Here is a 12,255-nt window from a genome sequence, read left to right as displayed (position 1 = left end):
GGGACCCTTGAGCTGCCCTGGGCACTAAAGGCCCCCAGGGGTAGCTGACACCAGCCCTTCAGCTTCTGGCAGTGGGGAGTAATTGCAGCGGGAACAGTTAATGCCCACAGGACTGACAGGAAAAAGTAGGAAAGAGGGGGAGTTAGACCAAAAAAGCGAATGACAAGTCGTTTCTGAGCAAGCCTTCCTTAGAAAAGTTCCCCTCACCTTTTCAAAGAAAAGGCCCCCAAAAGATAACTTCGGCTGCACGTACCGCAGACCCAGCAGTGTCAGTAAAAAAAGAGTGAATCGGTGGGAAAATGCTTCTGAATGGCTGCGCGTGGGGTGGAGCAGGCAGATGCCCCTCCCAGAACATCCTCATGAATGACCACCACACAAATGGATGACAGGCATGCCACCTTGGAGAGGGACATGTCCGGAAAGTGATGTTCGGTGGGTGCCTTTTACCTTTCTGACCTTTGAGGTTAGCAAAGCCCTGCAGAGTAAAGCGCTTCTTGGAAAGCGCAGAGCTTTCTGAGGTAGAGCTAGTGACTGTGTCATCTACAAAGGAAGAGAGAGGGACAGTGCAGAGGGTCTCCACAGCCCAGGGTGGCTCCGGTCAAGCAGGGGCTCGTCTGGGAGGTTCCAGGGTCCGTGCAGGGTGGTCAGGGAATCCCGGACACCTTACGAGTGCTCCTTCGGGCCCAGAGGAGGCCGTGCAGCCCTGACACGCCCGCTAGTGGACACCTGTGATGCCGCTCTCGGCGCACCTGGGCTCCGTGGCCGCAGACACCCACCTTTGCCCTTTTCGGGGGGTTTTGGCAATGTCGTTGAGCTCACATATCCTTCCAGACTTAGAGGGTCAGTTTTTCTTTCTTCCAACTTCTTGATGTTTCTCGTGTTTCCTTTCGAAGGACTGATGACATCAGACACGTTGAAAAAGAAATCGAACGTAGCCTGGTTAGTTTTTGGAAACTCTCCTTGAGGATTCGAGGCATCCAGACCGAATTCCCACCTGCTCTTCAGAGCACGTGCCCTGCCACAGCAGAGCGGCCGAGCGTTTCCAGACAGAGCCCAAATGGGACAGAAGGAGGACAAAACCACCTCTTAGCCATGGAGTAGGAGGCGGCTTATTTTGGGGGGAGATGAAGAGGGGTCTTTTTCTTTTAAAACCACCCTTCTACGGATTATTCATGTAGACCGTACCCTGTTCCACAAATGCTTAGAGGCAGAAACGGGAACAATAATGTGAAAAGATAAGTGAATGTACACAATAAGAAAAATAAGGGCAGGAAGGGAGTGACAAAGCCACTGTGAAGGCTGGTGCCTGAGTCGTGTCCACGTCTGTGAGTTGTGGCTCCGAGCCTCCAGCACCAACAGTCCCTGTCTGAGGGGTCCCTGTCTGAGGGGCTCCCGTCACTGAAATGCTAGCGATGAACTATCACTGGGAACAGTCCGGTTGTATGCTGATCGTCCTGGGAAAGAACCGAGTCACAGACAGAAAGTAATGAGAGAGCCGTCAGGGACTGGCCTCTGCCTGGGAGTGGGTCCAGAGACCCGCGACGGTGAAGCGGGCCCACAGGCACTGACCCACCGGCCTGCAACTCCAGAGGAGAAGCACTCCAGGGGGCACTGGGCAAATGCAAAGTAATCCCATAACCAAGAGAATCAGGTAACAAGGGCCGAGTCAAGTCTGTGGCCTGTGCAAATGCCTACTGTGACTCTTCCTGCACCATGGTGGCATTTCAAGTGCAGGGAGGGGTTCCTCACCTGGTGTTGGACGAGGCCGGCAGAGGCAAGCTCTGGGACTGCTCCAGGGCCCTGTGCTGGCTGGCTTCTGCAGGGGGACACAAACACACCGCCCATGTGTGGCTGATGAACTTCAACCCTGCACATTCACTTCTAAACACTACGCTTGATCTTGAATTGCTAAGAATTATGATTTTGCTTTGAACTTATGTAAAGATGCCCCTGGAGCAAAAGCTAGGAGAACAGGATAGCCGAAGACATCCTCACCTCGACAAGCCTGCAGCTGGCTGGTCAGCACTTTCCGAATCTCATTCACCCACGCTGCCTTAATCTCTGGAGTCGGTGCCTGTCCCCCCAAGAGAAACGCCAGGAGGTGAGGACTCTCATTCCCTAGGGACATATACTTCGATCTTTTACTCTGGAAACTTCCAAGGACAATCTTAGAAACAGGCAATGAGAGCACTGTGCGTGAGAACGGAGAAGGGAGTGCATGGTGGCACGTTCCCTTGCTCTGGGACTTCGCCCCATGGGCAAGGGCCTGATCCATCAGGGCCCAGGGCACCCACCACCCGCCAGCGGACAGAGAGCCAGCCCATGCGCTTGCACAACCACTGATGGCTGACTCAGTGGGAAGACCCCGTGGCACACACTGCTCCTTGAGAGTAGGTGTCTCTGGGAAGTGGCCCTGATGCCACTTTAGAGGACAAGGAGAGCCAGAGTCTGCCACCTCATAAGTAGATCCTAAACTTCCAGGGGGAGGGAGACTGCAAAGAGCGTGAACCCTGGCCAGGGCTCCGCACTGCCTCGGTGCAGTGTGGGGCCTGAGGGGCAGTGCTGGGCAGGGGGGCAGCTGGCCTCTGCAGACCCTGGGCCTGTGGAAAGCCAGAGTATTGAGCCACGTCCTCACCTCAGCTCTCTGGGGCCCTTGGGTCTGGCTGTGCTGGTGTGTGTTATGAGGTGTAGGGCAGTAAGTGTGGTGTGATACCGGGTTGCCGCATAGCCATGGGCCCATACCATCCAGTGGGTCAGAAGTTTGAAGGCGGCCAGGAGAGGGACATCGCTGTGCTGGCTGACCTGTCACAGGGCACCTGGGGTCTTACACAAATGTACTTATGGTGTCGCTCACCTCCTGCCCTCACCAGCAAGGCAAGGACAGGTGAGGACCCAGAACACACTTCCCGCCGGGAGGGCCTGGTCTCGTGTGTAAGCGTGGCGCAGGCCAGCTGTGCTCCCCCATGGCGTCTAGGCACACCTACGCTGGGTCTGCAGGAGCCTGAGCTCATTTTTCTGGAAGGATACTTCTAACACCCCTAGCTTGCCGTGTTTCCCTGTATTTTGCCCTGGGTTCAGCTCAGGTTTAAGATGGCCCAGGGCAGAGCCCCCAAATGAGTAGTGGTGTTCCTGGCCTCCGGGTACTAAAACTTTGTGGAAGATTCCAGACACCAGCTCTCCCTAGAAGCTTTTCAGTGGCAATCCTAAGAGACTCGGCAGTCCCTAACGCCTGGTCAGAGAGAGGAAGATCCGGGTCTTACCTGAATGATGTAAACTTCCTCCCTGGCATTGTACCAGATCTCAAACTTCTTTGCGTCACCTTTCACATTCTCTGTTATGCCAACCGCTGTCATCTGAGAGCACACAATGGAGGGCAGGTGTCAGTTCTGAGAGGGGGGTTAAGGGTGCCAGAGATCCTGGATGCCTACATCCAAAGATGAGGGGCGTGTGCCAGAAGGCAGACGTCGTGACCAAGGCTCAGTTACAACGTGGAACGGTCCCCAATCCTTCTCTCTAGGACCCAGGGCCGGCGCCAGGAAGGTTCGAAGCTGCTGGGAACAAGCCTTACTCACATTTAAGGACTGCTTGTAGCTGTAGGATGGGGCCTTCTCATACCCTTCCCCGTTCTCCTCCCGCTTCTTGCAGAAGAGCACGGCCTTCTCGTGCAGGAACAGATGTCGCTGCATGGGCTTGAACCTGGCCAGGTCCTTCACCTTGGTGTGGCCCTTCTTGTGGTCCGTCCAGACACTGAAGGATCCCTGCATCAGCAGCTTCCCCAAGTCACTCAGATTCCCCTAAAATGTGTCACAACATGAGGAGCATTTAAAACCCAGAATGAGCGTGGGGGGCCTCAGGTGCATGTTGCCGAGTGAGAGACGCTCGCCTGGGAAAGCTGCATTCCAGGTTCCAACTATGTCACATTCAGAAAAAGGAGAAACTACGGAGGCAGTAACAGGTGAGTGGCTGCCAGGGGCTGGAGGGGCGCAGGGAAGGAGGCACAGGCAGAGCACGGGGATGCTCAGGGCAGCGAAGCCACTCTGTACGCTAACTCCCACGGTGGACACACGGCATTAGACATTTCGTGTAAACCCACAGAATGTGCAGCACCCAGAGTGGACCCCGATGCACGCTGCGGACTCTGGGGACAATGACGTGTAGGTGTTGGTTCATCAACTGTAACAAATGTCCCGCTCCGGTGGGGATTCTGATAATGGGGGGGCGGGGGGGCTGTGGATGGGGGGGGTGGTGGGTGTATGGGAAATTTCTGTACCTTCCATTAAATTTTGCTGTGAACCTAAAACTGCTGTAAAAATACTCTAACCTAGAATGTGAGTGCTGAAGAGACTTAGAGAAATGCAAACAAATTAATAATTTGTTAATAATAATAATAATAATAATAATAATTTAATAATTATTAATAATTGGCCTGATACAGGCATACAGAGGAGAGGGTAGAAACCTGGCTTTAACGCCCACCTGTTACATGCTGTCAGCCCACAGGCAGCATCAGAGGAAACAGATTTACACCCGTTTCCCAAGACATGCTGACCTCAGGGAAAGACCAGGAATGAAGAGGTTTTCCGAGGTGCACCTCCAAGGGGAGAAGCCTTCCTGGTTTCCTTTACATGGTGCTGAGCCCCTGTGCAGACCTGCCCAGACCCCCTGAGTCAGACGGGGTTTTGACTGATTCCTGGTGATTCGTATGCCTGTTAAAGCTCAAGGGCACAGCTCTGCTCTGGCTCTGGGCCCACCTCAGCCGGCAGACCCCCCTGCAGCTGGCAGAGCCCCCACCAAGCAGGCTTGTTGGCACCTCCAGCAGCATGTGGAGAAAGGCAGGAGCACCCTCGGTGGTCCTTACATCATAGCCTGTGATTGCGATGAGGTGCATGGAGTCATTTACGGCCTTGAGGATGCCCAGGATGGAGCTCAGCGCCTCCTGCAGGTCCTCCGCCCCCTCGCAGTTCTTGCTGTACTTCAACATTTCCTGGGAGGGGGGTGTGGGGAGAAGAAGCTGCGCTCAAACACCCATCCGGACACTGGTCCCTACCATTCCCCTGAGAGCTGCTGGAACGCCAGTGCTCTGTTCCGGCAGTGCAGGCCCTGGCGGATCCCTGCTCAGTTATCCACGGGCGAGGATAAGGCCACACATGCACCTGGACACGCATTCCCTCCCTGGATGTGGGGGCCTGCCTGGGGACCACTGGCCTGGGAGCAGTTCAAGAAGTTGTCCCCCACCACCCTGAAGCCCCTGTACCCCACCCCGCAACAGCCAGACAGATGCTGCAAATTGGGGACGCTCCCCGAGCCAGTGGGCACTCAGCTGAGTTTGGCGAGTGCAAGCCCCTTGCCCCCCTGCCCCAGGGCCAGTGCCCTTGTGCAGCTCTGATGCCAGCAAACTCAGACTGAGACCCCTGTCGCCTATCTCCCCACTTCAAAACTGGTTACTCCTTCCTTTCGAGTTCAACTCCCAAACAAACATCTGATCCTTATGCACACACGCTCCATGACTGGTAGCTCACTCCCTCCAGCCCATGGTGCCGCCTCTGGTGGGCCCACAAAGATAACCGACACGGGCCAGGCCTGGCTGGGAAGGCTGGTGTGGGAGCACAGGCCAGTGCTGGGTGAGGGCCCTTTGAGCCTGTGCTCCATGGGGCGGGGTTTGCCCACCTATTCACCTTGGTGTCCTGCCTTTGCCCTAACAATGGCCAGCACACAGTAGGCAGCCTCAAAGGTCTGGGAAGAGCCCAGCCCTCACAGAGGTGGGAGGAAGGTAGTTCAGAAACTGCATTGTTCAGAGACCATGGGGCAGTCGCAGCCAGGTGGGTGTGTGGCTGGGAGGGGAACGTGGCAGTGAGGGTGGCTGCAGGGTGGCCACACCAGGCGGGGGGGCTCCAGGGGATACCTGGCCGGGCATGGCTGCCCAGCGTCTCACCTTGAGGAGCAGCTGGTATTTGGTGATCCTCTGGACTGGCTTCAGCAGGTAGGAGTCCAGACTCAGCTTGTGGTCCAGTTTCTTCTGGCATTCCTAAAACCACCGAGCCTCCGGTTTAGACAGTTTTCATTATTCTTTGTTTGAGAGTCAATTAGTAAAGGAGTTATACTCTAGCCGGGTGTCCAACCCGCGGCCCACCGGCCACACACAGCCCAGGACGGCTATGAATGCGGTCCAACCCAAAACTGTGAATTTGCTTAAAACGTTATGAGCTTTTTTTGTGATTACGTGTTGCAATGCATTTAATGTGTGGCCCAAGACAACTCTTCCTCCTCCAGTGTGGCCCAGAGACGCCCAAAGGTTGGACACCCCTGCTTCTCAAACCAAGCCCAGAAACACACCTGGAAAAACGGGCAGTCGGAACACTGTCGCCACAGGCTCTCCGAGCGGGGCTTGTTCTGGCAGTACTTCTCGTAGATCTGGAACTCTTCCATCTGGGCCCGGGGCAGAGACATGTCACAGTGTGGCTCAGAGCAGGGGGGCCGGTCCGACCTCCTGCTGAATCCCAGCTCGCCCCCCATCTCAGAAGCCACGTCCCTCATTGTGGGACCGCCAGCTTACACCCCACTAGAAGTTCATGCTTCAGAGCTATCTTGTATACAGATTGGCTCAATCAGTAGAGCTGGCTTCTGCCATAGGTCTAACAGTGCAAAAATAAACACAAGACTAACACGGACTTTCTAAAGGATCTCCAGAGCTCAGCCTCCAAGGTGGTGCTCAAGCTTGCAGGCCCGTTAGAATTGCTTTTAGGCTTGTGCAAACAGGCTGCTACCCTCACGAAGGTTCTAACTGGGCAGGTCTGAGGTGGGGCTGGAGAACCTGCATTCACAAGAAGTTCCCAGGAGACCCCAAGGCTGCTGGCTGGGGACCCTCTTTGAGAACCACTGGCATACAGCAGGACTGCCCCAGCCCACTCCTCACACAGCACCGAGGAGCATTACAGCCAAGCTGTGTCGGAACATCAACACCGCTCCTCCTTTTCCTGCCTTCAGCCTCCTCATATCAATTTATTACAGCACTCCAGCTTATTTTGTGAAAATGACTCGGTTTTATTGCTGTTGGTAAGCTTAGCTGCATTTGCCACATTGCCAACTTGAAGTTTAAGGAGGTCAGCAGAAGAGGGTCACGTGGGGCCTTGTGGAGATGCCCATAGGCCCGGTACCCGGCAGCCCTTGTGTGCTCCCAGAGCCTCTCCCCCACCTCCTTCCCCTCCACACACACACTTCAGCTGATCACCCTGCCCCAGAAGGGGGCAGACACCTCCTATTTCGAAGAGTGGAGACAAATAAGGCTCAGAGAACAGGATGACTTGCCCAAAGTCAGCCAGTCCGTGAGGGCGTCTCAGTCAGGACAAGACCAAACGCAAAACAAAACGCCAGCCTGAGACATGTTCTGCTTCATCTAACACAACCAAAACTTAGGCGTTTGATAATTTTGGCATATCTCAAAGTTTATGTTTTTCAGTTTGTCTTTTTTCAAGTAGTTATTGGGCTTTAGAAAAAAGCATATTCTTTCAGCCCTACCAAAAATCGTCATGTCAATTTAGCCAAACTGGAAACATTAGAACTGTGTGCTTTCAGTTGGGGACTGCAACAGAATTTAAAATTATTATTTTAAGTGCTAGTAATTTCAGGAAGGAAGGCGCAGGAAAGTATACATTAAAAAAAAAAAAACACCTACCCTTTCTAGAAAACACCTTCCAACCAGCTCTGGGCAGTCTATGTAGTTTTCCAGCTCTCTCAGGAATATTCTAGACAAGGAAAGTGTGCATTAGGTCGTATGATAAACAACCTGAGCAAGATGGCATCTGTAACAAATTCATAAGCTATTATTTTCCAAACAACTTCAATCCTCAGTTCAGCAGCTTCTGTGTGTAAGAATACAGTCTGGTTTCAGGAACCCACAGCCACCTCTGCCATTCCCAGAGCTCTGGCTGCATCACACTCTTGGGTTTCAGCAGCCTTGGCCCCCATGGATCCCTGTATGCGTTTGGTGTTGGTGTTCACACAGAACACACAGAATTCAGGACAGTTTTGTTTTTTTTTTTTTTTTAATCAGCGCAGACGTGGGATGAAGAGGCCATGAGCAGACAGACAGGGCACCTGGAGGTTCTGGAAGTGGAGCCTCGCAGCTGTGTGCTCTGTCGGGTTTCTGTGGACGTAAACGGGGGCTCCGTTCTGTCCCCAAGACCTTCCCCAGTGCAGCTTTGTTCCTGAGCCATGTGCCGAGTCTTCCTCCATTTCTGACTTACATCTGTCTGTGGGGGCAAATCCCGCAGGGAGGGGAGCTCCTGGGGGATCGGCTCACTACACCGGTCCTGCAGCCAGGGTCCCGGTGCCCAAGCACAGGCCAGAGCCCCCGGGGATGCTGAAGGTCCAGGGCTCCCTCCTGATTTAACTCCCAAAGGAAGGCTCTGAGACAGGGTTCAGCTGTGACCCGGTACCTCCCTTGTCAATGGGCGGGTGAGAGATGCTAATAACTGAGGGGCAAAGTGTCCCCTGATACCCATAGGAGGTGGGGCCCGAGTTCCACGCTGGCTGGGCTCCCTGGGTCAGCTCATTGCTGGCCCTTTTTCAAGAAACACAGACATCGCCATCATCGTCCTGCCTCCCTACCCACTTATGTCTGCCAGCTCATTTCCTTTCCCACGAGCTCCTGCAAACTGCAAGTGGGAACCCAGGGGAAGCAGCACTGGAAGGACTAGCCACGCTTTCCCTGGAGCATGAGGATGCTGCAGATCGCTGTCTCAGGGTATAACAGGCAGGAAAGGAACATCCGATGTTATCACCCTCTCCAAGAATGGGCTTGGGGACAAAACCATCTTTGCTAAGTGTTGTGGCCTTTGGTGCTGCCCCAGTGTGCTCACACTTGGGTGGGGGCTGGCTTCCGCTGGTCCTGAAGGACAGGGAGAAGCAGGAGGGGCGGGCTGCTCCTGCAGCTTCCTGCTGACAAAGCTCCCAGGCATCTTCCCACGCCGGGTGGAGGCCCATTTCTAACCAGCCCCCTCGGCTCAGAGAACTAGCCCTGGGCACACCCCATTAAACCGCTCTTGGCTTGTGGCCCCTCTGTGAGCTTGTCCCATCTTGAGAAGGGGAGGAAGGGATACCCCCCACCATCTGGGGGTTGCACCATCTGGGAGTTGTTTGGGTCGCAGCTCCCTGCAGGAGGCTACTTTAGAGGAAGGGTCTCGCTCACCTGTTATGAAAGTGGTAAATTTCTTCCATGTTTCCAAATAAAACATCCTTCTTGTTCTGAAGGCCTGCTGTGAGGAGATGCGTCATCAGAGGATTATCCATCTCGGCAGCGTAGCCCTGTGGAAGAGGAGAGCGGTCGGCTGGGAAGTCCTGAGCTACAGCTCTCGGCCATTTTAGCAGCAGCCCAGTCATTCGCCACCAAAGCCATCTCTGCACGACTGCCCAGTGGGGCCAGTGGGGAGGGGGACGCCGCCTCAGGTGTTAGAAAGCAAATCCACCTAGTATTCAGTCACTGGCCATTTTTAAGGTGATCATCTGGACAAGCACCACGCCGTATGAATGAATTACAAATTGCACCAATTTTGGGGGGTAGGGGGGTGGGGAGAGGAGGTTCCATTTTTTCTTCTAGCCTTTTTAAAATCCAGATATTTCTACGAAGGGGACAGATCTTATGTATACATTTGATGAATTATGTCTACAGCCCCGTAACCACTGTCCAGATCAAGATGTAGAAGCCACTCTGCCCTCCCCAGGCCACCACTGCCACCAGTGGGCTCCGCCCACCCTCTGCACCTGCCCGGCTCTGCACGGCCTGGACTTCCTCTGCAGGAATGGCATGCACGCTGGTCCGCGTCTCCGCTCCTCACGGAGCTCCTGAGGGCTGTGTTTGGCCTGGGCAGCGGCAGATCCTTTTCTTGCTATAAGTATTGTCTCCGTGCAAACCCACCTGAGCCTACTTGTCCCGTGTCCCACTGACAGACATTTGTGTTGCTCCCACTTTGGGGGCTGTTATAAGTAAAGCTGCCGTGAGCCTTCTTTCACATGCCTGGTGGCAGACACAAGGCCACCTGGGGGGAATCCCAGCCCACAGCACACGCCCGGCCGTCCGCCAAGGGCAGGCTCACCTCCAGGACGCAGAGCAGCTCCTCCACGTAGACCCGCTCCGTGTCAAGTAGTTCGTTCATCACGTGCCTGTGAACGGGCACGAGGACTTACAATCCAGGAGCAGATTCCCCGGCCCGCCTCCCTGCTGCGGGGCCAGCTGCACACAAGAAGCTCGGCTCCTCAAGCCTCCGCCTCTTTCAGGCCACATCTCTGAGTCTCCCCACCCCTGCAGATTCGCCCCCACTTCCTTCACCAGCCGCCCCTCTCTGTCCCCCAGGAAGAGCCCCTGCTGCGCATGCACACCAGGCTCCTTGCCTGCGGGCCATCAAGGCATCACTGTAGCCAGTTCAGTTTACATCACCACCTTCTGGTGCATAGTGGGATACAGTGATGATGTGTGGAACTACTATGTGCTCATCATGTTATGGAGTGCCAGGAGGGGCAGGGGTTTGCAAACCAGCTGCTCAGGTGTCTTTTTAGGGATGAGGGTCACCTTCTAACCACAAGTATCCATTTTCACACATAGGGACTAGAGCCCGGGTCGGGGGTGCTCCGGGGAGGGGGCGGGGGGGAGCTTGGGACTACTGAGCACAATCGATTCTGAAATGGCTGTCAGTACTTAACAAGATGGTAGGCCTCAGTTCAAAGAGGCAGTGATCCTAAACGGGGAGGTGGGGGGAGGGGGGAAACGGGCCTCAGAGGGGAGCACTCTAGTCTGGAAGCATAGAGCACAGTGTGGGCACAAAGGGGAGGATGTTCCTGGTGGAGAATTGAGCTGGATGCTGAGGGCCGGGCACTGTGTTTGGGGTCCGGGACAGCATTCTATGTACCGATCTCAGAGGGCACGGACCCAGGAAGGTGGTAGGGTGCAGGCTGCCTTTGTGGAAGGGTGGACGGCCTAGCTAGGCTGGAAGGTAGGGTTCGAGGGGGAAGGCACCTGCTAATCCTGGGAAGGACTTTGGAAGTGCCTTCCCTGTCAACAGTTCAGACCTCATCAGAGCTCTGTGCTCGGGACAGACGCAACCCCGGGGTGGGATGTGCAGGACCTCCGGCAAACACCATGGCAACAGCCCAGGTGCGCAGTGAGAAGAGCCAGGGGTGAGCCCTGGCTGGTGCAGCTCAGTGGACTGGGTGTGGGTCTGTGAACCAAAGGGTTGCCAGTTCAATTCCCAGTCAGGGCACATGCCTGGGTTGTGGGCCAGGTCCCCAGTAGGGGGCGCATGAAAGGCAACCACACATTGATGTTTCTCTCTTTCTCTTTCTCCTTCCCTTCCCTTCTCTCTAAAAATAAATAAATAAAATCTTAAAAAAAAAAAAAAAAAAAAAGGAAGAGCTGGGGGGTGAGGAACGGTGAGAAAAGCCGGAGGGGTGGATGAGGAAAGAGAAGTGACCCCCGCACATGGAGCCGGGAGGGCTCGGAATGGCTCCTGGGAGGGACCGAGGCCTCCGAGGAGACAGAAAGCTGGGTCGGGGGGCAGTTACGTGGCTGACCCCGCATGTGTGACCCAAGGGCCTGGGCGGGCTGGGTCACACTTGCCTCCTCACCTGGCCTTGAAGGAAAAACACAGTCCTTTTCACATCTTCACAGTTCTGCCCAGGGACCCAGGGGCAGACGTGGCTTTTCTAAGGGAAACCCCAATTTCTCTTGGTTTCAGATGCAGACGTGCCCAATGGACACGTGCGCTCCACGCCTGCGCACTGCACACGTGTGCGGGCCCCACATCACGGCTTTGGGGGAGAGGCTGGCATTTTTCACCAACTTTGGCTCACTTGTACTCGGACTGTCCTGGCCAAAGGCTGAGATCTAGGTGGGTCCCGCTTGTCGTATCTGGACCAGAGCCGCCCAGCGGCAACCACCCACCTCCTCAGGATGGCCAGGCTCTCCTCCTCTTCCCCCGTGGAGCTGCTGCGGCCCTGCCGGCCCTCACTCATTTCGCTCTGGAGAGAGAAGAGCACACAGTGCATCAAGACTCCAAAAGCGAGAAGACACAGCCGGACGTCCTGACTAAGGCTCTGGAGGCCAAGCTCACTTTCTGTCTGGGAGCAGATGGGAAACCTTGAGACCTTGCAGGACAAGGAGGGGAGGGCGGCCCTGGTGTGTGGGCCCGGGTGTGGGAAAGGGCTGGGAGAACCAGGCTGGGTGCCCGCCAAGGAGGGTGGGGTTCAGAACAGCGTGGGGACGGT

General features: G+C 55.3%; 1 protein-coding gene across 17 annotated transcripts in view; it reads right to left on the bottom strand.

The window, feature by feature from the left end:
• MCF2L (MCF.2 cell line derived transforming sequence like) overlaps positions 1-12,255 on the bottom strand; it is a 169,144-nt gene that overhangs the window by 8,371 nt on the left and 148,518 nt on the right. For 15 of the 17 annotated variants that reach the window (XM_045821649.1, XM_045821648.1, XM_045821653.1 and 12 more), the window contains 12 exons: positions 11,933-12,009; positions 10,092-10,158; positions 9,188-9,303; positions 7,673-7,742; positions 6,334-6,426; positions 5,933-6,025; positions 4,859-4,984; positions 3,573-3,794; positions 3,261-3,353; positions 1,996-2,074; positions 1,750-1,816; positions 777-895 (listed from right to left, as the gene is read on the bottom strand). In XM_045821649.1, the coding sequence (XP_045677605.1) occupies positions 777-895; positions 1,750-1,816; positions 1,996-2,074; positions 3,261-3,353; positions 3,573-3,794; positions 4,859-4,984; positions 5,933-6,025; positions 6,334-6,426; positions 7,673-7,742; positions 9,188-9,303; positions 10,092-10,158; positions 11,933-12,009 (1,222 nt within the window). Of the gene's footprint in view, positions 1-447; positions 541-776; positions 896-1,749; positions 1,817-1,995; positions 2,075-3,260; positions 3,354-3,572; positions 3,795-4,858; positions 4,985-5,932; positions 6,026-6,333; positions 6,427-7,672; positions 7,743-9,187; positions 9,304-10,091; positions 10,159-11,932; positions 12,010-12,255 lie in introns of all 17 variants that reach the window. The other 2 variants (XM_045821665.1, XM_045821664.1) reach the window with 1 other exon arrangement.

The sequence above is a fragment of the Phyllostomus hastatus genome, unplaced genomic scaffold (assembly GCF_019186645.2).
Source record: "Phyllostomus hastatus isolate PE091 unplaced genomic scaffold, TTU_PhHast_1.1 phas_scaffold_46, whole genome shotgun sequence".
NCBI lineage: Eukaryota > Metazoa > Chordata > Mammalia > Chiroptera > Phyllostomidae > Phyllostomus > Phyllostomus hastatus.
This window is presented reverse-complemented; position numbering and strand designations above follow the sequence as displayed.